Here is a 25,674-nt window from a genome sequence, read left to right as displayed (position 1 = left end):
TCACAGACAAAGACTCATAATATATAGCAAGGTCCTGAAAATCAGTGAGAAAAGGGCCAAGAGTCCAATCGAAAAATAAACAGAGGATATGCAAAGGAAATATTATAAATGTGTTTATGAGCCATGAAAGAAACTCATTTAATAGAAATGCAAACTAAAACTACCCTGAGATACCATTCCTTACATCTCAGATTTGAAAGTGTTCAAAAATTTGATAAAATACTCTATTGGCAATACTATGGGGAAACATGAATTCTGAAAAATTACTGGCACCATTCCCATGAAGGGAACTATAGCTATTTAGATTAGTGTTACAAATGCATATATACCCTTTGGTTCAATAATTCCGTTTCTGAGGCTTTATTCTACACTTATACACATGTGAACTGACATATATACCGTGTTTATTTGCATTCATTTATGGCAACATTATAACAGCAAGAAATGAAATACTCTCAATGCCAATCAGTAGGGAAATGATAAAATTGTGCTATGTCTATTCTATGGAATACCATGCAGCTATAAATAAGAATGAAGATGCCCTCTATGTACTGATAATGGAAAGATTTTTAAGGGATGTTATTTTTTATAACAGCTTTGTTGAGATACAATTCACATACTGTTCAATTACCCATTTAAAGCATGTGATTCAATGGTGTTTGGCATATTCTTACACTTACACAACTATCCCCACTATCTCATTCCAGAACATTTTCATCACCCCAAAAAGAAACCCTTAGCAGTCACTCCCCATTTCTCCTCAATCTCCCTAGCCCTAGGCAACAACCAATCTACTTTCTGACTCTATGGATTTGCCTGTTCTGGATATTTAACGCACCTTGTGATTATCCTGTTGTGTGATAATCTCTCACCTAAAGATTTAGCATTCATTGATTACTGTTTCCTGACTGTAATTTTTTTAATTAAAAATTTTTTTTTCTGACCCAGGTCTTTAACTGGGGGCTGCAAAATGGTGATTTCCTAATTTTGCATATATTAGTTGGCATTCTCTTGTAAAGATGAGCTTTTCCCCCATCTATAGGAGATGAACTAGAGTTCCTCCAAAAAGGGAAAGTAAATGCCTAATTTAATTTTTTCCCTTAAATGCCAATTTTCAGAGCAAGAAGTTGATGTAATAGTTACTTTGAGTGGTGGTAAATTAGTTTTTTTATTTTTTTGAATGTAACTTGATTCAGTGTTTTCCTTTTTTAAAATCAGTGTTTTGCATTCAGTTTCAGTCACCTTTTTGTTTTTTTCCTTGGAACTTTTTGAGATATAGTTACATACCATATAGTCATCCAAAGTGTACAATCATTTGTTTACAGTATCATCATATAGTTGTGCATTCATCACCACAATTTTGAACATTTTCATTACTCCAAAAATAAAGTAAAATAAAAATAAAAGTAAAAAAGGACACCCAAAACAACCCATCCCCCCATTATTCATTTACTTTTTGTCCCCATTTTTGTACTCATCTGTCCATACACTGGATAAGAGGAGGGTGAGCCACAAGGTTTTCACAATCACATGGTCATACCATATAAGCTATATAATTATGTACTCATTTACAAGAATCAAAGCTATTGGGTTTCAGTTCAAGAGTTTCAGGTATTTCCTTCTAGCTATTCTAATACACTAATAACTAAAAAGGGATATCTATATAATGCATAAGAATAACCTCCAGAATGACCCCTCAACTCCATTTGAAATCTCTCAGCCACTGAAACTTTATTTCATTTCTCTTCCCCCTTTTGGTCAAGAAGGCTTTGTCAATCCCATGATTCTGGGTCCAGCTGGGCTCATCCCTGGAGTCATGTCTCACGTTGCCAGGGAGATTTATATCCCCAGGAATCATGTCGCATGCAGGGGGGGAGGACAGTGAGTTTACCTGCAGTGTTGGCTTAGATAGACCACATCTGAGCAAAGAAAGAGGTTCTCTAGTGGTGACTCTTAGACACAATTATAAGTAGGCTTAGCCTCTCCTTTGCAGTAACAAACTTCATAAGGGCAAGCCCCAATATTGAGGGCTTGGCCTTCTAAATTGGTAGTCCCCAATGCTTGTGAGAATATCAGTAATTCCCCAGGTGGGGAAGTTTAATATTTCCACATTTTCCCCCAGTCCCTTAATGGGACTTTTCAAATACTTTTTAATCCTCTGCCCAAATTACTCTGGGATGTATCAGGGCTTCACACTAACATGTACTAACAAACCACATCTCACTCCCTATTCAAGGTTCCATGTAATTATGGTGTTTCAATAAACTGACCATACAAATTAAATTATGTAGTGTGCTATAGAAAATAAAGATTTGCCACCAAATAAACATCTCTACCTTTGGTCTCACATACAAGTTGAAGTTTTAAAACACAGTCAATATCATCCTTTACCTTTTAGTCTGATTTACCTTAGTCCTAACCAAGTCCATTTCATTCATATGTCTAATTGAAGTCTGATCTCTTTTTCAGCTTCTTTAACATTTGCTGTATGGAGTAATTGTTGGCATTCATAGCTACCGAACTCTAGGTCTGAGTCTCAGAGTACCTTCTTTTTGATGCTCAAATTTTCCCCAATTTGGCCTGTGTGTCTCTTCACACTGGTTCCCATATCCTTTTGGCATGCCTCCATTAGTCTTTGAGTACTTGCTCAGTTTCTGGCACAAGATTCCTAGGCTTGACTTATATTTTCCATTCCCCATCCCTGGAATCAACCATTTTAAAGAGCCCTGGTACCCTTGAATGGAGAATGGTATTTGATAAACAAGATCTGGATGCTGGGTGTTAGAAGCAAACTTTAGTAGTACTATGTTTCAGCCTATGATCTGTAAAACAGTACAGTAACCAACTGTCTTGGTTTTCCCAGGATATTTGACTTTCAGTGCTAAAACCAGGAACATCCTTGGCAAACCAGAGCAAGCTGGTCACCCTAAATTGGTCACATTATTAATACATAGTAAAGATTAAAGGAAGAACAGTGATAAATTGGGTTTGTAACATGGGGACCAGTAATAAACAAATTACCTATAAATTCCTGGGAGATTTAAGGGTTTGCACTAAAACTCTTCCAACTGTAAAATATCTTAAGTCTAGGGTAGTGGATTGCAAACTTGATTGCACATTTGTGTCATCTGGAGAACCATTAGAAATATTAAAGCCTGGGTCCCAGAGGTTTGGATTTAATTGTTCTAGGGAGGGGCTTGGGCATCAGTATTTCTAAAATATCCCCCAGTTATTCTAATGTGCAGCCAAGGTTGAGAACCGGTGTTCTGGGTAGTGCTTTACTTTTCAAAGTGTGGTCCCTTGGACCAGCAGCATTAGCATCATCTGGGAACTTGTTAAAAATATGAACTTTCAGGTTCCACCCCAACTGAATCAGAAATGCTGAGGGTGGGGCCCAGCAGTCTGCAGTTAAATAAGCTATTTAGGTGATTCTGATGTACATTAAAATTTGAGAACCATGATGCACACTAAAATTTGAGAACCACTGGTTTAGGGCAAGTGTTCTCAGCTTTGGTTGCACATTAGAATCACCTGGGGACCTTTTAAAACAATGGTTCTGGGCTCCATCCCCAAAGAGATTCTGATTTAATTAATCTTGGGTGGAGCCCTCACATCATTATTTTAAAAACTCCCCAGATGACTTTAATGTGCAGCCAAGGGTGAGAATCACTGTTCTTTGCTTTTTATCTTTAAGCCCAGTGTTTAGCTTGATGAGTAAAAGTGCACAAGTTGCATATGAAAACTAGTTGGGTAATAACATAGGTCAAATGGATTGCTTTTCTGCTTCCTTGTGTAGACTCACCCAGGCTCTCTGAACACTGGTTTGCGGTCCTTTGCAAAAGTTTTCATCCCTTTAAAGCATTACCTTTCCCATTCCTTCTGCAATTATTTTGATGGATGTGGTAGAGAGTGGGGCTTAGATACCATCATTTGCTAGTAATCCTAGCCAAGCCTTAAAATTATCCTTTATAAGTGCAAGAGAAAAGTGATCTCATCTTAATATTAAAGTTGGACAATTGTTTTAAAGGCTTGTCCTCATTCTGCTTCCTATCTGTCTTCCAGAACTGCTTCTCATTAGGCTTATCTCTGGAGCTGCTGAACTGCTAGCTGAGTGCCAAATTTTGATATCACCTGTATCTCGGGTTCCAAGTTTCACCTAAGGCAGTGGTTGCACATCGGAATTACCTGGGGAGCTTTAAAAGAAAATTTTAAAAAAAGTCCTAGTTCCTGAGTCCCACCCCAACATATTCTGATTTTATTGGTCTGGGGTGTGGCCCTAGCATCTGGATTTTTAAAAGATCCCCGAAGTGGTGTTTTGGGTCATGAGAATTGTTTAAAATGGATAGTGATGACGATTGTACAACTAAGTGAAGATAATGTGAGGCACTGATTGTTTATCTTGGACAGAACATATGCTATGTGAAATTAGGAACCCCCTACTTAATAAGTCAAGCCTTTGATTGAGGCTTGCTCTTGTGAAACTTATGGCTGGAAAGGGGAGGCTAAGCCCACCTATAATTATGCCTAGGTGTCACTTCCAGAGAACCTCTTTTGCTGCTCAGATGTAGCTTTTCTCCCTCTAAGCCCAACTCTGCAAATAAATTCATCACCCTCCCCCCGATGTGGGACAGGACTCCCCGGGGTTTGAGTCTTCCTGGAGACGTGGGACACAGATCCCAGGAATGAGCCAGACCCTGGCAATGAGGGATTGAGAATACATTTTTGACCAAAAGGGGGAAAAGGAAGGCAACAAAATAAGGTTTCAGTGGCTAAGAGATTTCAAATAGTTGAGAGGCTGTCCTGGAGGTTACTTCTATGCAAGCTTCAGCTAGGTATTTCAAATGCCCACAGTATGACAAACCCAAATCAACAGTAGTCCTCAAAATCCTAAAGAATACCCTGGTCCCTATCTGAGACTCTATTAAAGTTTCACTCATTAAGTTTATTTTTCAGAAACTTAAATCCTCCAAAGTGTTCCTGTTCTGGTTTGCTAAAGCTGCTGTTATGCAAAATACCAGGAATGGATTGGCTTTTATAAAGGGGATTTATTAGGTCACAAATTTATAGATCTAAGGCCATAAAAGTGGCCATACTAAGGCATCAGCATGATACCATCACTGAAGTAAGGCCAGTGGCGTCTGGAACACCTCTGTCAGCTGGGAAGGCACATAGCTGGTGTCTGCTGGACCTTTGCTCCTGGGTTGTGTTTCAAGATTACTTTCTCCAAAATGTCTCTGGGCTTCTGTCTCTCTTAGCTTCTGTCTCTCAGCTCCTGTGCATCTTGCTTGTTCTCCCTGGGCGTTTCTCTTTAAGTGTCTGGGAGTCCTCTCTTAGCTTCTCTGGGGCAAACTCTGGGTTTCATCTCTTAACTTAGCATCTCAAAACATCTTTCTGTCTGCATCTATTAGTGTCTCAAAGCATCTGGGTCTGTGTGGGCTCTCAGCTCTCTTAGGACTTCAGTGATCCAATTAAAACCCACCCTGAATGGGTGGGGCCACACCTCTAAGGAAACAATGTAATAAAAAAGTCCCACCCACAGTAAGTCCACATCCACAAGACTGGATTAAAAGAACATGGCCTATCCTGGGGTTCATAACAGCTTCAAACTGGCACAGTTGCTATGCCAGATAATTCCCAAAACCCAGAGGCAACAGCCTCTTCAAGAACATCAGCCAGTCACGACCCCTTTGCTCATAAAGTTGACACCCCTTTTCAACACGAACAAGTTAGGGTGGTCACTGCCTAGACAACCCTGAAAACAAGGAAAGTGATTAAACTAGAGGAAGGGGTAGCAACAGACAAGATGGAATTTAACAAAGGATTATGAATACTGAATCTCTATATATAATTTTCTTTTTCTTAGTTGCTAGAGTATTAGAATAGCTAGAGGGAAAGACCTGAAATGGTGGAACTGTAACCCATAACATTCTTTGAAATTTGCTGTATAGCTACTTGTTAAATTGTAATTTGAAAGTTATCACCTTTCTGTATATATGTTACATTTCACAATAAGAAAATAACTGAAATTGTGAAACTGTAACCCATAACAGTCTTTGAAATTTCGTATATAACTACTTGTTAAATTGTACTTTGAAAGTTATCACCTTTCTGCATAAATGTTATATTTCACAATAAGGAAATAACTGAAATTGTGAAACTGTAACCCATAACAGTCTTTGAAATTTGCTGTATAGCGAATTATTAAATTGTACATTGAAAGTTATCACCTATCTTTATATAGGTTATATTAAACAATAAGGAAATAACTGAAACTGTGGAACTGTAACCCATAACGTTCTTTGAAATTTGCTCTCTACTTGTTAAATCACACTTTGAAAGTTAACTTTTATGTATTTATGTTATATTCCACAATAAAAAAATGAAAAAATGAAAGATCCCCAAGGTGATTCTCATATGCAGCAAGGGTTGTGATCCTCTGACTAGGGCTGTGGTTCCCAAACTTATATCTACATTAAAATCACTTGAGATTCTTTTTAAAATTTCGAAGTCCATGCCACACCTCAGACCAATTAAATTATGATCTCTGTGGGTGGGACACAGGCATTGGTAATTTCGAAGTTCCCCTGGTGATTCCAATGTGCAGCCAGTGTTGAGAACTACAGAGTTAGGGTGTTTGCTAATGTTATTTGAGTATTTTTGGGGTGCAAGGTTGAAGAGAGAAGGGAATGATTGTCATTTGTGGAGATTTAAGTCTTCAAACTCTTCACCTTGAAAATCACATTGCCAATTTATGACCTATAGGGTCACCATTGCCATTTTTCTAAGAAATATATATATATATTTCAAAATGGCATGCTCATAAAGTGCAGTCATGAGCCAATTGAAGCTCCTTTGGAGCTCACCAAGTAATACCAATGCAAAGGGACAGTTGAAATGGAGTGCAACTATAATGTCTGACACTTAAATTTTCCATCAGCTGATTCTATTCCAATAATATATGTATTTCCACATTGTATTTCCCATTGTTTCTCCTCAAAGAAGACAATGGGGGGTGGCAATGCCCACATCTGGCCAGAGCCACACAATGGAGGAACATGTAAGTATCCTCACGTCCATTCATAACTGTTACCCCAGGTTACATAGAAGAGAAAAGCCTTTCTTCTGAGGACCTAAAAAAGGAATTTAAATATTTAAAGGTGTCAGTATTCACCACTTGCATTTATTGATTACCTTTACTTGTTATAACCAAGCCAAGGAGTAAGAGGGCTGTATTATACTTAGCTGTTTAATAGTTTATCTCCTCCAATTAGATGAATGCTTGACAGAATAAGGATTATAACTTGCTCAGTGTTGTATCTCTCTCTAGCACCTAGCACAGTCTGAAACATGGCAGGTGCTCAGAAGGGCAATATAGCATACTAGCCAAGAGGACCAGCTTTGGAATCAGGCAGACTTGGATTTGAATCCTGGCTCCATCCCTTATGTGCCAGTTTGAATGTATTATGTTCCCCCAGATGCCATTACCTTTGATGTAATCTTGCATGGGCAGACCTATCAGTGTTAATTAGATTGTAATTCTTTGAGTGTTTCCATGGAGATGTGCCCCAGCCAACTGTGGGTGATGACTCTGATTGGATAATTTCCATGGAGGTGTTGGCCCACCCATTCAGGGTGGGTCTGAATTAAATTACTGGAGCACTATATAAGATCAGACAGAAGGAGCAAGCTGCTACAGCCAAAAGGGACACTTTGAAGAATGCACAGAACCTGAGAGAGTAGCTGCAGATGAGAGACAGTTTGAAGATGGCCGTTGAAAGCAGACTCTTGCTCTGGAGAAGCTAAGAGAGGACAAACACCCCAAGAGCAAATAAGAGTGACATTTTTTTAATTAAATTCAGTTTTATTGAAATACATTCACACACCATACAATCATCCATGGTATACAATCAACTGTCCACAGTATGATAACATAGTTATGCATTCATCACCACAATCTATCTCTGAACATTTTCCTTACATCAGAAAGAACCAGAACAAGAATAAAAAATAAAAGTGAAAAAAGAACACCCAAATCATCCCCCCATCCCACCCCATTTGTCCTTTAGTTTTTATCCCCATTTTTCTACTCATCCATACACTAGATAAAGGGGGTGTGATCCACAAGGTCTTCACAATCACACTGTCACCCCTTGTAGTCTACATTATTATATAATTGTCTTCAGGAGTCCAGACTGCTGGGTTGGAGTTTGGTAGTTTCAGGTATTTACTTCTAGCTATTCCAATACATTAAAACCTAAGACATGTTATCTATATAGTGCATAAGAATGTCCACCAGAGTGACCTCTTGACTCCATTTGAAATCTCTCAGCCACTGAAACTATTTCATCTCATTTTGCATCCCCCTTTTGGTCAAGAAGATACTCTCAGTCCCACAATGCTGGGTCCAGATTCATCCCCGGGAGTCATATTCTGCATTGCCAGGGAGATTTACACCCCTGGGAGTCGGGTCCCATGTAGAGGGGAGGGCAGCGAGTTCACCTGTCGAGGTGGCTCAGTTAGAGAGAGAGAGGGCCACATCTGAGCAACAAAGAGGTACTCAGGGGGAGACTCTTAGGCACAATTATATGCAAGTTTAGCCTCTCCTTTGCAGTAATGAGCTTCATAAGGGCATGACCCATGATCGAGGGCTCAGCACATCAAACCGCCAGTCCCAATGTCTGTGACAACATCAACACCAGTCCGGGTGAGGAAGTCCAACACTTCCACACCTTTCCCCAGATCCTCGGGGCTGGGGAGGGGGAGGCTGTAAATATATTTTTTATTATCTGCCCAAATTACTCTGGGATGTGAAGAGTGACATTTTTGAGGAACTGCAGCCTAGAGAGGAAAGTCCTGGGAGAAAGCCATTTTGAAACCAGAACTTTGGAGCAGACACCAGCCACGTGCCTTCCCAGCTAACAGAGGTTTTCCAGACACCATTGGCCATCCTCCAGTGAAGGTACCCGATTGTTGATGACTTACCTTGGACACTTTATGGCTTTAAGACTGTAACTTTGTAACCAAATAAACCCCCTTTATAAAAGCTGATCCATTTCTGGTGTTTTGCATTCCAGCAGCATTAGCAAACTAGAACAGATTTTGGTACCAGGAGTGGGGTGCTGGTGCTGCTGTGTTTGCAAATACCAAACATGTTGGAATGGCTTTTTAAATGGATGGGGGAAGATTCTGGAAGAATTGTGAGGAGCTTAATAGAAAAGGCCTAAACTGCTTTAAAGAGACTGTTAACGGAAATATGGACTCTAAAGATACTTCTGACAAGGCCTTGAACAGAAATGATGAATGTGTTGTTGTGAACTGGAAGAAAGGTGATCCTTGTTTTAAAGTGGCAGAGAATTTGCCAAAATTGAGTCCTGGTGCAGATGGAAGGAAGAATTTGAAAGCAACAACCTGGAATACTTAGCTGAGGCGATCTCCAGACTACATGTGGAGGATGTACCCTGGCTTCTCCTTGCAGCTTATAGTAAAATGCGAGTGGAGAGAGATAAACTTAGAACTGAACTCTTGGGTTCAAAGAAACCAGAAGCTGATGGCTTGGAAAACTGTGAGCTTCCAGGGGGTGGAATCCCAGAAGCTACAGCCCAATGTGAGGATGTAACCAAACATGGAACCCAGCCACCATTTCAGTACAAGCCAAGATTGGAGAAGGAGTTAAGCAGAAAGGATTTGTGGAAAGTCTTATTGTCTGATGGCTTTGACCCCTGTGTGCTTCATGGGAAGCCAACAGACTTTTTGCAAGATCTTTATAGACAGAGCCATTGCCGGTCTGGACTGGAGGAGACAGACAAGGAACAAATTGAAGGAAAAATTTCTTCAAAGACAGAGCTGTGGATGTTGAGGTCTGCAGTCAAGAGGCCTTGGACTGGGAGAGCGGAGTGACCCACATGCATGGAACGGGTGAGTTTGCCCCAGAGGTCGAGGGTGGGCATTCCACCTCAATGCTCTGGAAGAGTTTTGCCACCCCAGGTTCCAAAGAGGGTGGAGCACATTCCCAGGGAATTGGGGAGAGCCTGGTTGCCACCCCACTGTTCTGAAGGGGTTGAGTGTGTGCCCCGGAGATGGAAGGGAATCCAGGTGCTGCCCCAATGTTTGAGGAGGGTGGGACTGAGAAGATGGTCTCCCCAGTGTGTGGATATGTTGGAGAACTCACCCCAGCATTTGGAGAGGAAAGGGCTGCCAAAAAGGCCCTTAGGAAGGGTTAGACTCCTGCTCTCTCAAGCCCCAAGGATGCAATGTTCTGTTAATGATTGTCAGACTTTGAAATCTAATGGAGTTTGTCCTGCAGGTTTTAGGAACTGTTTTGGTCCTGTTAACTCTGTTTTCCTTACTGTTTCTCCTTATGGTAATGGGAATGTTTATCCTATGAATGTCCCTCCTTTGTATATTGGAACCCCATAACTTGTTCTAAGTTCACAGATCCACAGCTAAAGGAGAATTATGCCTTAGGACTGACCATACCTATAATTGATTTTGATGGGATCTTATTGTTACTGAAATGATTTAAGTTTCTGTGATATTTTTGTGGGGTGAATGTATTTTGTATATGGAAAGATAATGTCATTTTGGGGTCCAGGGGGTGGAATGTGCCAGTTTGAATGTATTATGTTCTCCCAAATGCCATTATCTTTGATGTAATCTTGTGTGGGCAGACTTATCAGTGTTAATTAGATTGTAATTCTTTTAGTGTTTCCATGGAGATGTGCCCCAGCCAACTGTGGGTGATGACTCTGATTGGATAATTTCCATGGTGGTATTGGCCCACCCATTCAGGGTGGGTCTGAATTAAATTACTGGAGCATTATATAAGATCAGATAGAAGGAGCAAGCTAGTACAGCCAAGAGGGACACTGAAGAATGCACAGAACCTGAGAGAGTAGCTGCAGATGAGAGACAATTTGAAGATGGCCATTGAAAGCAGACTCTTGCTCTGGAGACTCTAAGAGAGGACAAACACCCCAAGTGCAACTAAGAGTGACATTTTTGAGGAACTGCAGCCTAGAGAGGAACGTCCTGGGAGAAAGCCATTTTTAAACCAGAACTTTGGAGCAGACACCAGCCACGTGCCTTCCCAGCTAACAGAGGTTTTCCGGACACCATTGGCCATCCTCCAGTGAAGGTACCTGATTGTTGATGCCTTACCTTGGACACTTTATGGCTTTAAGACTGTAACTTTGTAACCAAACAAACCCCCTTTATAAAAGCTGATCCATTTCTGGTGTTTTGCATTCTGGCAGCATTAGCAAACTAGAACAGCTTACATGCTGGGCAACCTTGGGCAAGTGACTTAACCTCTCTAACCCTTTGTTCCATGCCCACTTCCCCACCCCCTGGTAAAATAGGGGTGGTAATAGTACTTACCTCATGGGATTGTTGTGACCAATTCAGGAAAACAATATATGTAAAGCACTTTGCAAATTGCCCTGCACATAGTAAGCATGCATTATTAAGTAGCCCCCACAATTGAGATTACCTAGCAAAAATAAGGTAATCAATTTGTTTTTTGTAAGATAACACTTAATTTCAGGCAAACAAAGCCAAACACGTTCCAAAGAGTCCCTTCCGTGTTGGTGTGGGTGTTTCTCAGCATTTAGGTTGTAGTCGAATATCACAGCTTTCAGTAAAAAGTTTAAATACAGTTTGACGGAAAATGAAGCATAGAAAACAGACAAGGAGGGCCATGCTCTCATTTTGTCACCCTCATAATATTGGTTGTGAAAATAACCCACTTGTCAAATCCCTTTGTACTACTGTGAGATGTGCTAATGTAAGATGTGTTTTCTAAAATAACCATGATAAGGTGTCATGAATTTAGGGCTTTGGTACAGAAGTGATGGAGTTCCCTTCTGGGCAGAATAGCTCAGGATCATAAATTACCCAGAACATCTACTAAAAGGCTTGCCCTTTAGAACTCCTAAAAGGAAACTGTTTCTAGGGGTGAAGTTCTTTTTAAAAAAACTAAACATACTATAAATGCAGTATGGGATCCTGATAGGATCCTGGAACAGTAAAAGGACACTAGTGGGAAAAACTGGTGAAAACCAAATGAAGTCTGTAGTTTAGTAAATAGTATTGTACCAAAATTAACTTCATACTTTTGATAAATGTGTCAGTTATATAAGATGTTAACATAGGGGAAGCTGGGTAAAGGGCTGCAGGAACTCTATGTACTATAGTGCAACTCTTACGTAAATCTAAAATTATTTCAAAATACAAAGTTAAAAAAAGCTAAACATAGTATTTTAAAAACTAAATATACTGATTGAAAGCTAATTCTAGAAAGATGAGATTGTGGGCAGGTGTTGAGACCAAGGCTCCAGGGAGAGGATAGTACTCACCTAGATATACAGATACGTGCTAGATGTTTTTTTTTTTTTTTAATTTTATTTTGTAATAAATTCAAACTTACAGGAACAGTTGCAAAAACAATACAGAACCCATACATAGAACTCCAGCATACCTCGACCCCTCTCCCCTGCTATCCTGATCCACCAACTTTAACATCCTGTCACACCACCATTTCTTTCTTTCCCTCCCTCCCTCCCTCCCTATCATCCATCATCTATTGCTCTGTCTTCTGAACATATGAGAGCAGGCTGCACACATCTTTGAACAAACACTATAATTCACGTATACAATTCCCAACAACAAGAACATTCTTTTATGCAATCCCATTAAGCGCAGCTAAGAAGTTCAAGAAATTCAACATTGATACAAAGCTTACATTCTATATTTCCTTTCTTTTTTTTTTTTTCTCTTATGTCCCAACTGTGTCCCTTTGAGCCTTCTGTCCTCCATCCTTAGATCCCATCCAGGATCATCCTTGGCATTCAATTGTCATCTATTTAGACTGTCTTTTTTTTTTCAATTGTGGAAACATATATACAGCCTAAATCTTCTCATTCCACCCCCTCCCTAGCATTTCATTAGTGGGATTAATCACATTTAGAATGTTGCAATGCCATCACCTTCCCACCATCCATTACTAGAAATTTCCCTTCACCCCAAACAGAAACCCTACACTCATTTCTTATCAACTCCCCATTGCCCCTTCCCCCACTTCTCATAACTCATACTCTACTTTTCATCTCTATGGTCATATTCTCTGATACTTCCTTTGTGTTTACCATGGGGCTAAAAAATTTAACCTCTGAAATCTATAACAATCTTGTTTTTCTCTGATACCAACTTAACTTCAATAGGACACATAAACTATGTTCCTATACTCCTCCACCCCCCCCACCTTTATGTAGTTCTTGTGAAAAATTACATATTTTACATTGAGTCCAAAACCACTGATTTATCATTACAGTTTATGTATTTTAGATCCTGTAGGAAGTAAATAGTGGAATTACAAATCAAAAATACAGTAGTATTGGTATTTATATTTACCATGTGATCTTTACTGGAAATCTTTATTTCTTCATGTGGTTTCAGGCAATTGTTTAGTGTCCCTTCCTTTCAGCCTGCTCAATTCCCTTTAGCATTTCTGATAGGACTGATCTACTGGTGATGAAGTCCCTCAGCTTTTGATTATCCGGGAATGTTTTCATCTCCCCCTCATTTTTACCCTCCAGGTGTTTGTGAATTTTCTAAGTCTCTGATGGTTATTGACTTCTATTTGCATTCCATTGTGGTCAGAGAATGTGTTTTGAATAAATTCAATTTTTTTTTAAAATTTATTGAGGCTTGTTTTATGTCTCAGCATATGGTCTATTCTGGAGAAAGATCCGTGATCACTAGAGAAGAATGTGTCTCCTGGTGATTTGGGATGTAATGTTCTATATATGTCTATTAAATTTCTCCATGTCTCTCTCTCTTCTTTCTTTGTTTCTCTGTCAGTAGGGCTCCCTTTAGTATCTGAAGTAGGGCAGGTCTTTTATTAGCAAAATCTCTCAGCATTTGTTTGTCTGTGAAAAATTTAAGCTCTCTCTCAAATTTGAAGGAGAGCTTTCCTGGATAAAGTATTCTTGGTTGAAAATTTTTCTCTCTCAGAATTTTAAATATGTCATTCCACTGCCTTCTCGCCTCCATGGTGGCCGCTGAATAGTCACTACTTAGTCTTATGTTGTTTCCTTTGTATGTGGTGAATTGCTTTTCTCTTGCTGCTTTCAGAACTTGCTCCTTCTCTTCAGTATTTGACAGTCTGATCAGAATATGTCTTGGAGTGGGTTTATTTGGATTTATTCTATTTGGAGTTCGCTGGGTGTTCTAGTTTGCTAATGCTGCCGGAATGCAAAACACCAGAAATGGATTGGCTTTTATAAAAGAGGGTTTACTTGGTTACACAGTTACAGTCATAAGGCCATAAAGTGTCCATAAACAAAGTGTACCTTCACCGGAGGATGGCCAATGGCGTCCAGAAAACCTCTGTTAGCTGGGAAGGCACGTGGCTGGTGTCTGCTCCAAGTTCTGGTTCCAAAATGACTTTCTCCCAAGACGTTCCTCTCTAAGCCACAGCTCCTCTTCAAAATGTCACTCTCAGCTGCACTGAGTTCCTTCTGTTTGTCAGCTCATTTACATGGCTCCAGTAATTTAATTCAGACCCACCCTGAATGGGTGGGCCAACACCTCCATGGAAATTACCCAATCAGAGTCATCACCCACAGTTGGCTGGGGCACATCTCCATGGAAACACTCAAAGAATTGCAATCTAATTAACACTGATAAGTCTGCCCACACAAGATTACATCAAAGATAATGGTGTTTGGGGGGACATAATACATTCAAACTGGCAGACTGGGCATTTATGCTTTGTGTATTTATATTGTGTAGAAGGTTTAGGAAGTTTTCCCCAACAATTTCTTTGAATACTCTTTCTAGACCTTTACCCCTCTCTTCCCCTTCTGGGACACCAATGAGTCTTAAATTTGGACGTTTTATTTTATCTATCCTATCCCTGAGATCCATTTCGATTTTTTCGATTTTTTTCCCCGTTCTTTCTTTTGTTCTTTCATTTTCCATTCTGTGGTCATCAAGGACACTGAGTCGTTGTTCAACTTCCTCTAATCTTGTATTATGAGTATCCAGAGTCTTTTTAATTTGGCCAACAGTTTCTTTTATTTCCATAAGATCATCTATTTTTTTATCTACTCTTGCAGTTTCTTCTTTATGCTCTTCTAGGGTCTTCTTTATATCCTGTGCCATGCTCTTCTTCATGTCCTTTATGTCTTGTGCCATGCTCTCGTTGTTTGTCTTTAGTTCTTTGATTAATTGCTCCAAGTACTGTGTCTCTTCTGATCTTTTGATTTGGGTCTTTGGATTTGGGTTCTCCATATTGTCTGGTTTTATCATATGCTTTAAGATTTTCTGTTGTTTTTGGCCTCTTGGCATTTGCTTTACTTGATCCCTAATTTGTCAGAACTGCAGCTTGGTGGCATACACTTTCTCTAACTAACCAGCAGATGGCATCCGTGAGTCACCTATCCCCTCAAGTCAGTTCTCCCCAACTTTGTCTTTGTGGTGTGTGGGGGTCTGATTCTTGTGGGGTCCAATTGGTGCACGAAGTTTGGATGTGTTGTTGGTGCTGTCCGCCCTGAATGTGGGGCTGTGTCTGAGTAGTTAGGGAGGGAGGGCAGCTTTAATAATCAAACCTCCCAGGTGTTCCCAGAGATTTAAGGCTGTTGCAAGAGTCTAAGCTTTCATTTCAGTCTTGCCACAGATTGTCTCTGCCGCTGACCCACAAGTCCTTGGTATTGGCGTAGGGTCCCTGGGATTTCCAAGTGGGTCCCCCTTCTCAGCCGTGCTCTTTCAGGACCTCTGCTGAGGGAAGGCTGTGCCACGCCACAAGTGCGCACTGGCTGTCCAGGGAAGCCATGGGCCGCTGGGCCATGCAGGGGCGTTCCCAGCCTGTCCTTTCAGAATGCAGACTCCTGTTTTCACCAAATGCACAGTCCCTGTGGATTTAGCAGATCTTGTCTGGCTGGTGCATCACTGGAACTGGTGTTCTGGGTCACTTTCTGGCTTTTATCTAGTATTTTTCACAGGGGTGTTTTTTTGCCCTGTCTCACCTAGCCACCATCTTAGGTTCTGTGCTAGATGTTTGACAGTCAGTAATAACGGTGGCAAGGTGACAAGGGGGGTGGGTAGCATGTAGCAATTCCTTTACAAGTAAAAAATGTCTTCTAGCAGCCAAACAGCAGCTCCTTTCTCTCAGTATAACCCAGCCTAGTGTAAAACACAGCAGCCTGACTCAAGAGGTCCAAATATAGGTTTTCTTAAACTCCCCATCTTAGAGTTGTTTGGTCTGCTAGCTGTTGTTTTGTCTCCTATCTGTCTGGAGGGAATTTCTTATTGAGTGCTGTTCTGGTTTCAAAATGGCTTTCTCCCAGGACGTTCCTCTCTAGGCTGCAGTTCCTCAAAAATGTCACTTAGTTGCACTTGGGGTATTTGTCCTCTCTTAGCTTCTCCGGAGCAAGAGTCTGCTTTCAACAGCTGTCTTCAAACTGTCTTTCATCTGTAGCTCCTGTGCTTTCTTCAAAGTGTCCCTCTTGGCTGTAGCTCCTCTTCAAAAGTTCACTCTCAGCTGCACTAAGTTCCCTCTGCCTGTCAGCTCATTTATATGGCTCCACTGATAAAGGCCCACCCTGAATGGGTGGGGCCACGCCTCCATGGAAATATCAGAGTTATCACCTACAGTTGCGTGGGGCGCATTTCCATGCAAATCTAATCAGCACCAAAACATCTGCCCCACAAGACTACATCAAAGATAATGGCATTTGGGGGGACACAATACATTCAAACCGGCACAAGTGCTGAACGTGAAAGTATAATTGTGTTTGAGTAGGTGCCCTGGACATAAAGTGGGTATAGGGAAGATCCAGCCCATTTTAAACACCAGCCCCCTTAGCATTCAGTTCTTTTCCATTCCCTGAATCAAATTATCTGCGGCGTTAACTCCTGTGTCAGCTAAAAGCCAGGTGACTCTGAGTGTGATCAACATGACAATTAAATAAAGTATTATTTAAAACGTGTGTTAGGGAGGGGAGTGTGGATTCTAAAAGAATTATGGCGCTTTTCATTTGCTTAGAACTAGGTATATCCCTTTGGAGATCTACTCTTATATGTATGTTTTTACATAGTTGTAATCAGCATGTGTACCTGCTGTTTCCTAGTCTACTGCTTTCACTTAACATTATTTCACATTCTGGTTTCCACCTGCATAGTGCACATAATTGTCATCTTTAATGACTGTGTAACATTCCACTGTATCTAACAGTGTGATAGTTCTCAGGACTGGTCTCATTTTTTCTGAGCAGATCCAAAAGGTCTGCTGTCTCTTAGCACCAGAGGTCTAATTTAGTTCCTGGAAGTGGCAGCTAGCAGAAGCGTGGGATCGTGTGGGATTCCTGAATCATCATCGCCCAGTACATTTTGAGTGCTGTGTTAACATTGCTCTGCCCACCATCAACAGCAGAGCCTTCCCAGGCTCTCTGGACTTGAGCCCAGTACTTCATGGGCACCAGAGTGGAAGTACAAATCCCTTGACTCCCACGGTCCTGAGCTGATATTATCTATATGCCAACAGCAGGTTTCCTGCTGCTTTTTCTCTTGCCTGGGATAACCAGTCCGTCTGTGTTTGCCACAGAGCTTGAAAGAAAAAGCAAGGGGAGTGGGAAGATGGATTATTATAGCTGAAGAAATGAGGCACAGGTCAGGGGTGCCATGGCTACAATTCTCTTAGGCACGCCTGTGAAAACAGAGGGATGAGCAGATGATTTCAGGTCCTGGAAAGTTGGGTGACAGCACTCATTCCCTACACCACTTCCTGTCAGAAATCCAAGTTTTGGTCAGGGGTGACAAAGCAGTGAGTCCAGGCCTGGCCCCTATCCCCACTAAGGCCAATAGAATTTTATAGTTAAGAATACTAGTTGGCAGGACTTTCCTTAGAAGAATAGTGTTGTGATCTGTGCACTTGATTATTCAGTCTTGCTAGTAGCAACTGCCTTGAAAAGTAGTGATTCTGAGAGGTTATTGATAGGGACAAGTGATATTCAAAATATAACCGCTATTGTACTGTCACCAAACACTCAGAACTCCAGAGAATTTATAGCTAGGTTAGTAACTCCATGCTCCAACCCCAAATTATCACTGTTCTTCCTAAACCTTTACTATGTTTGAACTATATGACCCATGTTCTACTGATCATAGACTGGATATCAGCCTTGCTGGTAGGGTACTCCAAGTGGGTAGCAGCAACATAGACCCAAAGAGTGATGACTGAAGTTCAGGTGTTGCGAGCCATTCAGAGCAGAAGGACCCCTCTACATATTCATATGGAATTCTCTAGTTGGAAAGCCTAGATCTGTCTGGCAAGACAAAATGGACAAATATTCAGAGCCCTATGGAGCTTGTTGAATGATGGGCCAGGGTCACATGCTGGAAGTGCCTCTGATAGGAACTAGGCCTTGAAAGTCCTAGAGGAGGGAGGCCAAGTCCGTGAAAATGAAAGAAGAGAAACCTCAAGGCAACCACCTGCCTGAAAGAAAATTTGCCCTCCTTGGTTCCTGGGCTGCCAAGAACTCTTTAGTAGATTTACGATTCTCAAATATGAGAATATGGGAGGTGATGGTTGTAGTTACCCTAGATTCTCTATGCAATGTGTACTTTAGAATCTAAAACATCTTTTTTAATTTTAATTTTAATTTTTAATTTTAATTTTTTAATTTTATCAAAAACAAACAAAAAAGAACATTTCAAACAAAACAAAAACAAAGGAATAAGAAAAAAACAAATAACCTAAAATAACTACATTGCTTCCAACATGTTCCTACCCTACTCCAAGAAAATAAATGAACAATAACCAAAGGAATAAGAAAAACAAATAACCTAAAATAACTACATTTCTGCCAACTTGTTCCTACCATAATCCCCAAAAATTAACAAACCATAGTCGTTCCTGAGCATTCCCAGAACATTGTTTACCCTCCATAACTTATTTGTTCTTCTTGGGTTATCGTTCCCCTTTCACTAATTGCTCTCTATTGCTAGGTCCCCTACATTCTGCATTGTAAACCATTTATTTTACATTTTTCAATGTTCACATTAGTGGTAGCATATATTTCTTTTTGTGCCTGACTTATTTCGCTCAGCATTACGTCTTCAAGGTTCATCCATGTTGTCATATGTTTCACGATATTGTTCCTTCTTACTGCTGCATAGTATTCCATCGTGTGTATAGACCACATTTTATTTATCCACTCATCTGTTGAAGGACATTTGGGTTGTTTCCATCTCTTGGCAAATGGGAATATTGCTGCTATGAACATTGGTGTACAGATATCTGTTCATGTCACTGCTTTCAGATCTTCCGGATATATACCGAGAAGTGCAATTGCTGGAGTGAAGGGTAGCTCTATATCTAGTTTTCTAAGGAACCGCCAGACTGTCTTCCAGAGTGGCTTAAAACATCTCTCTTTGGGTTCTTCTCTGCAGAAAAAGGGATACCTCTCCCAGAAGGGGGTTATGGCTGTCTAATGATATGACTAAACTTCTCCCCTAATAATAAGAGTAGTAGCTAGCATTTAATGAGCTACTTATGATGTCTCAGGCACTATGCTAAGCATTATTATATGGACTGTGAGGTAGGTACTGTTATTCCTGTCTTCGCTGGGGGAAATTGCCAGGTCACCCAGTTTGCTAAGAGGTTTGGGAAGTACATTAATAGTCTGCAGCAACAAAATGAAGATTCACTCAGAAAAGAATTTTTCCCTTTAGATAAATAAGGATACACTAGCTGTATTGGGGGGGGGATTCCTTAAATAACTTTCTGTGAGTGATAGATTCTATTTTTTTTTTTTTTTTTAAGCTAGAGAGCTCTCTGCTGTGCTCTGGAATCCCTTTATTTTTTTTTATTTTATTTTTTTTTCTTTTTAGGCAAAATTAATTTTATTTCCAACAAAATCAAACATTAATCAGTATCTTTATCCTAGTCCTTAAATAAGACAAGGTTATTAGATGCTTTAACACCTTTCCAATCTCCCCTTTTCATAGTAGTGATGTCTAGAATTTTAGGTTCAGTGTGATAGATTCTATTTATGAAAATTTGGTTGACACCAGGAACACATATATTGCACAAAAGGAAGTGCACCAATATATTGAAGTTCAGTTTTGTTAGAGATTGTTTCAACCTAAATTCTCTACCCTGCCTGTGTTCACAGGTAGCTCTCTTCTATCCTCTTTTAACCACACTTGTCCTTCCTATTTGGTTGAAAAAGTACCTCTGCCTCATAAACACACATGCCATAAAGAGAAATGTGGATGATCCCATTTTCTTAAGAGCCATGGTTATAGTTTCCTACCTGAAATAACTCTTCTTCAATAGAGATACTTGCTGCATCCCCAGGTGAGAATGATGACCATCAGAATTCTTCAGTGATATTTATCAGGCAAATTGGAGAAAGGTAAATGGGACCTAGTGTGGCCAGAGAAGACCCAGAGAAGATGTAGTATTTTTGCACAGGGTAAAGCACTGAAACACAAGGGATCTGGATTCTAGGACCAGCTCTGCCAGTAATCAGCTATTCAATCTTGGGCAAGTCACTTAACCTCTCTGTACCTCAAATTTTTCATTGCTTAACAACTGGTGTTGGACTAGAGGCTCTGTAAGTTTCCTTCCAGCTCCATGACTAATAAGCTGAATAATTCATGACTATGAATAATTATTAATGACTAATAATTCAGTCAGAATCCTTTTCAGGGAAAGGCAAGGCCAGACTGGGGTGGTTCCCTTGGTGACAAGGTTGAATGCACGGCACAAGAGCAAAAGATGCCACTCCAGATGTGGTTGAAAGCCTGACCTTTTGTGCAAAGTTTCTATCTCTCAGAAACAATTATGGGCTAGTTGGTTTATATTGCCTGGTGAGGTGGTATAGGATAGGATTAAGAGCTTGGGTTATGGAGTTGGACCTTAGTTTGAGACCCAGTTCTGTCACTTCTTAATGGGTACTCTGGGACAAGTTATTTAACCTCTCTGAACCTCAGTTTCTGTCTCTGTAAGATGGTGATAATGAATCTACCTACTTGTGAGGATGAAAAGCAATAATGTATGTAAAGCACTTAGCCCAGATCCTGGCAAAAATGGAAGTGCTCAATTGACCATGTCCTCTACTACTGTTGGTGTGGTTATTGAAATCAACATAATTCTCCTGACCTGGGAATGGATAAGTGTCAGCAGTCCTCTGGATATAGCTTTCTCTTTCTGGATGGAGTTTGAGAAAAGCATAAGCAGATTTTTTTGGCCAAAAGTAGCTTTAGAGTCAGGCAGATCTGGATTCATTTCCCTACTCTGCTTCTTACAGGCTGTGCAGGTTTGGATGTATTATGTCCCCCAAAACGCCATTATCTTTGATGCAGTCTTGGGGGGGGCGGTGTGTTAGTGTTGATTGGGTTGGAACCTTTTGATTGGATGTTTCCATGGAGACATGACCCACCCAACTGTGGGTGATGACTTTGATTAGATAATTTCCATGGAGGTGTTACCCCACCTATTCAGGGTGGGTCTGAATTAAATCACTGGACTCATATAAAGAGTTCACAGACAGAAGGAGCTCAGAGCAGCTAAGAGTGACATTTTGGAGAGAGCTGTAGCTAAGAGAGGACAAAACGCCCCCAAGAGCAACATTTTGGAGAACGCCAACCTGGGAGCAAGCACACGCCAGCCACATGCCTTCCGAGCTAACATGGGTTTTCCAGACGCCAATGGCCTTCCTTCAGTGAAGGTACCCTGTTGTTGATGCCTTACTTTGGACACTTTATGGCCTTAAGACTGTAGCTTTGTAACCAAATAAACTCCCTTTATAAAAGCCAATCCATTTCTGGTATTTTGCATAATGGCAGCATTAGCAAACTGGAACACAGGCTATGGGATCTTGGGCAAGTTATTTAACTTCTCTGTTCCCTTAGTTTCCTCATCTGCAGTCAGGTATAGTGCCTACCCCAACGGTGGTTGTGAATGAGATAATGGATGTGAAGAACTTAGCAATGTGCCTGGCGTATAGAAGGCACTCAATAAATAGTGGCTGTGGTGGTGATGGTGATTGTAATAGTAGTAGTAATAGTAAATAGCTGCCATTACCACTACCACTCTTGGAAAGGAAGGTTGAATGCATTCAAGCTAGTACAGCTTTTTTTTTAGCATCTTAAAATTTTTTTTTAATTAGAGAAGTTGTCAATTTACAGAAAAATCATGTAAAAAATATGGTGTTCCCATATACTCCACCTCCCTATTGTTAACACTTTGCATTAGTGTGCTACCTTTGTTAAAACTGATGAAAGAATATTATAATTGCACTATTAACTATAATCCATAGTTAATATTAGGGTGTATTTTTTCCCCTACATACCATCCTATTATGAATACCTTGTGTTACCATGGTATATTTTTTTATTATTCATGGAAGAACATTTTTATAATTGTACTAGTAACTATAGTCCATAGTTAACATTAGGGTGTATTTTTACCAATATTATACCCTATTATTAACACCTTGCATTATTTGGTACATTTGTTATAATTCATGGAAGAACATTTTTATAATAATTTATTAATTATAGTCCATCATTTACCATAAGGTTTACTGTGTGATGCATTCAAGCTCCTATAGCTTTTGCATACCTAACCAAAGTAGTAGGAGAGACAGCAGTTCTGTTCTTGAAGGGAAAGCAAAGGAATTGCTGGGGCTGGGAATTTAAAATCGAATCAGTTTTTAGAGACATGACTGAAAATGATTCAGCAGAGCGTAAGTCTCAGCAAAAACATTTCATTCATTTTTGCCAGTCCCTATACACCTAAGGGAAAAATGTATAATTCCAAAGTAATCCTATACTTCTAAGGGTGAATTTCAGTTGGTCACCCAAGATGTATTGTCCACAGGCTTCGTCAGGAGCATATGGTTACAAAGATGTAAAGTCTTTTTTCTCCTTTGCTAAGGTCACCTTAATTCTCAAATGGATGTCACCTAACCTTTCTTATTTCCTGATGTTCCTGCTGTTTTGGGCTTCTCAGTAGGTATAGGATTAACTTGATGGCTATTATATAGATGTACAGGAACAAAGCGGGTATTTGGGACTATGATGTTAGAGTAGGTGGAGTTGTTGGGGGAGCGTAGAGGTATTATTAAATAGAAATTGAAAAACTTGAGTAGTTATGATGGTTCCAGAGATGAGCTCATTTGTGGAGGTAGGAATATTAGATGTTTCTTTTGATTTCCCTCCACATTTCTCTTTGGTAGTCTGTTAAAAGTCTAATAAGAGAAAGAAAATAGCCAGTCACTGCAAGTGAAGCACAGTGCCAGGTTTCCAACCCTTCCCTGGCCACTTCAGGTTAGGAGGGTGTTGGCCAGTTCCCAAGGGGAGTGTAGACTGTACCCCACAAGACACCCACCTCCTGCCCTGGCCTCATATTTTTTCTCACTCTTGCTCTCTTCCCTCTCCCCTTCATTTAAGGAATACTGACCACAGGAACCAAAGGTTTCTCCACAGGAATTGTCCAGTAACATCTCCTCTGCATCCCATGTATCCATTCCCTTTTTTGCCCTGGGTTCTGAGGATATAGAAATGAAATTGAATTTCAATTTTGGACAAATACTGATAGTGGAAAAACATTTCCTCAACTCTTTTACCAGATTCCCTCTACTCAACTCATCCTCACCCTTTATAACCAGAGCAGTGCCTAGCTCTTCTTTAGTAGCCAGGCCCCTTCATGTAGCTTTAACAGTCCAAGGCTCCAGGATAGCTTGGAGAACTGAGGTGACATAATGACAGTTGATGAGCTCGGAGACGGGGGTTCCAAGGAACCCTGAGGAGGAGTGCCCGTTAACAGTAAGCCTTCAAATCCTCACAGCTTTTTTTTTTAAAGTTAATACCTTTATGGTATTGGAAGAAATAATATTAATTTTAAAAAAGAAAATTTCCAATAATGTAGAGAAATCCAAAGAAAGGCATCTAGGCCTTTTACTTCTCAAAATCACCTAATATCTCACTCCCAGAGAAAACCACTGCTAAATATTTGGGTGATATCCCTCCAGATATCTCATGCTGTATATGCTGTACTCTAACTTGCTGTTTTACCTAACGAAATATCAGGTTGTGGAAGACTTCCCATGTCAGGAAGTATAAGTCAACATTAGTCTTTTTGATACCTGCATAGTATTACATTACGTGGATGTACCAAAATTTATTTAGCCAGTCCCAATTGTTGGACATTTAGATTATTTCCAGATTTTAGCTGCTGTACACAATGCTGTGATGACATCCTTGAACATGCTTTTTTTTTGTACTTGTATAATTATCTTCTTTGGATACAGTTCAAAATATAAGATTGCCGGCTCAAAGGATGTCCACATTTTCTAAGTTCTTAATGTATATATATGTATATGTATATATATTTGTGTATATATACACACACACATATATATTTTTGAGAGAGAGAGGGAGTGAGTGAGAGTGAGGCAGCCAAACTACCCTTCATAAAGGTTTTTCCAATTTGCACTTCCACCAGTGGAAATCATAACATTTAAAATAACCCTATCGTCATCCAATGATCGTGTATTTAACTCAGTGCTGGATCTCCCAGCTGTCCCCAAGCACTTGCTCTGCCAACCAGAGTATGAGAAAAGAGTTTCAGACTCAAAATAGGAATACTATTTTAGAAATTATGAGGGAAGACCTATATGTCTTTTCTTCTTTGACTAACCACTGATCGAGCATTACCTTCAAAGGGATCATCATCAATTCTTGGATCTAGAGTCTGCAAGTAACCACTTTGTTTTTGGTGGTGTACAGTAGTGTTCTTAGCTCCATTTCCTCGAGAACATTCACCTTCCTCCATGGGTTCATCTAAAGCAAATGTTACTGAGATATTCTTTTTAGGCTTTGATTTTAAACCTTCTTTCTGTACAGCAAAAAAATGGAGAAAAAGTCAGTCAGTATCCAAGAATTCAGGGATTGGTCCCTGGGAAAATAACATCAAAGGGCCTTTTACCTGTAGGATTGGCTTGAGAGGCCTAGCTTCCATTGAGGGATGTGCTAAATCCAGTCTTTTGTCGTTGATCATTCCCATCCTGGTAGTGAAGCTGGGGAAGGTAAAAGGACAAAGCAGTAGTAGAAACAGATGCACTTCATTCTTAATCAAATGAACCTATTACCCTATCCTTTCCATATGCCTTTGGGCAATGAAAGTGACTACAGAGCAAGAGGGCATTTTGTCTTGTCACTCCCCAAAACCTTGACCACCTCCTAGTTTCTTTCTCTTCTTTTCAACATTGCTGTTCTTTCCCATCATGTCTCTTTATTGGGAGGATCAGAGAACTGGAGGCTGAAAATGTGGGGTAGCTCCATACATTCATCCATAGAGTAATGCCAAAAGGCTCCTTAAGGGGCTCATGTTCCTTTTCTTTTCCACATGGCATATCAGTGAATAGAAACCCTATTTTGGAGAAGCTCTAATGCTAATAGGTTAGCTTTACCTTTATACAACTCATCCCACTCACATGACTACTCAGTTGTGTGTACCTAAAAAGGGTGATCACTGCCCTAGCCCCATTTGGGTCAACTGCTCTTGAGAGACTTGGTCAGTGCTGCTTGGAATCCAAGCACCTCCCAGAATTCCCTGCTTATGTTGAAGACTGACTCCTGCATTTATTCTTCTCAGTAAACTCA

The 25,674-nt window shown here is 40.2% G+C and overlaps 1 protein-coding gene across 1 annotated transcript in view; it reads right to left on the bottom strand.

Annotated features, from left to right (window-relative positions):
• Positions 1-19,423: 19,423 nt before the first annotated feature.
• Positions 19,424-25,674, bottom strand: part of ARL13A (ADP ribosylation factor like GTPase 13A) — a 100,893-nt gene continuing 94,642 nt past the window's right edge. Inside the window, 5 exon segments of the mRNA XM_037821996.1 lie at positions 19,424-19,443; positions 20,316-20,428; positions 23,471-23,557; positions 24,727-24,907; positions 24,998-25,088. Coding sequence (XP_037677924.1) covers positions 20,376-20,428; positions 23,471-23,557; positions 24,727-24,907; positions 24,998-25,088 — 412 coding nt within the window. The 3' untranslated portion in view covers positions 19,424-19,443; positions 20,316-20,375.

The sequence above is a fragment of the Choloepus didactylus genome, chromosome X, assembly GCF_015220235.1.
Source record: "Choloepus didactylus isolate mChoDid1 chromosome X, mChoDid1.pri, whole genome shotgun sequence".
NCBI lineage: Eukaryota > Metazoa > Chordata > Mammalia > Pilosa > Megalonychidae > Choloepus > Choloepus didactylus.
The sequence above is the reverse complement of the archived record's forward strand: the minus strand, read 5'-3'. Positions and strand labels throughout refer to the sequence as shown.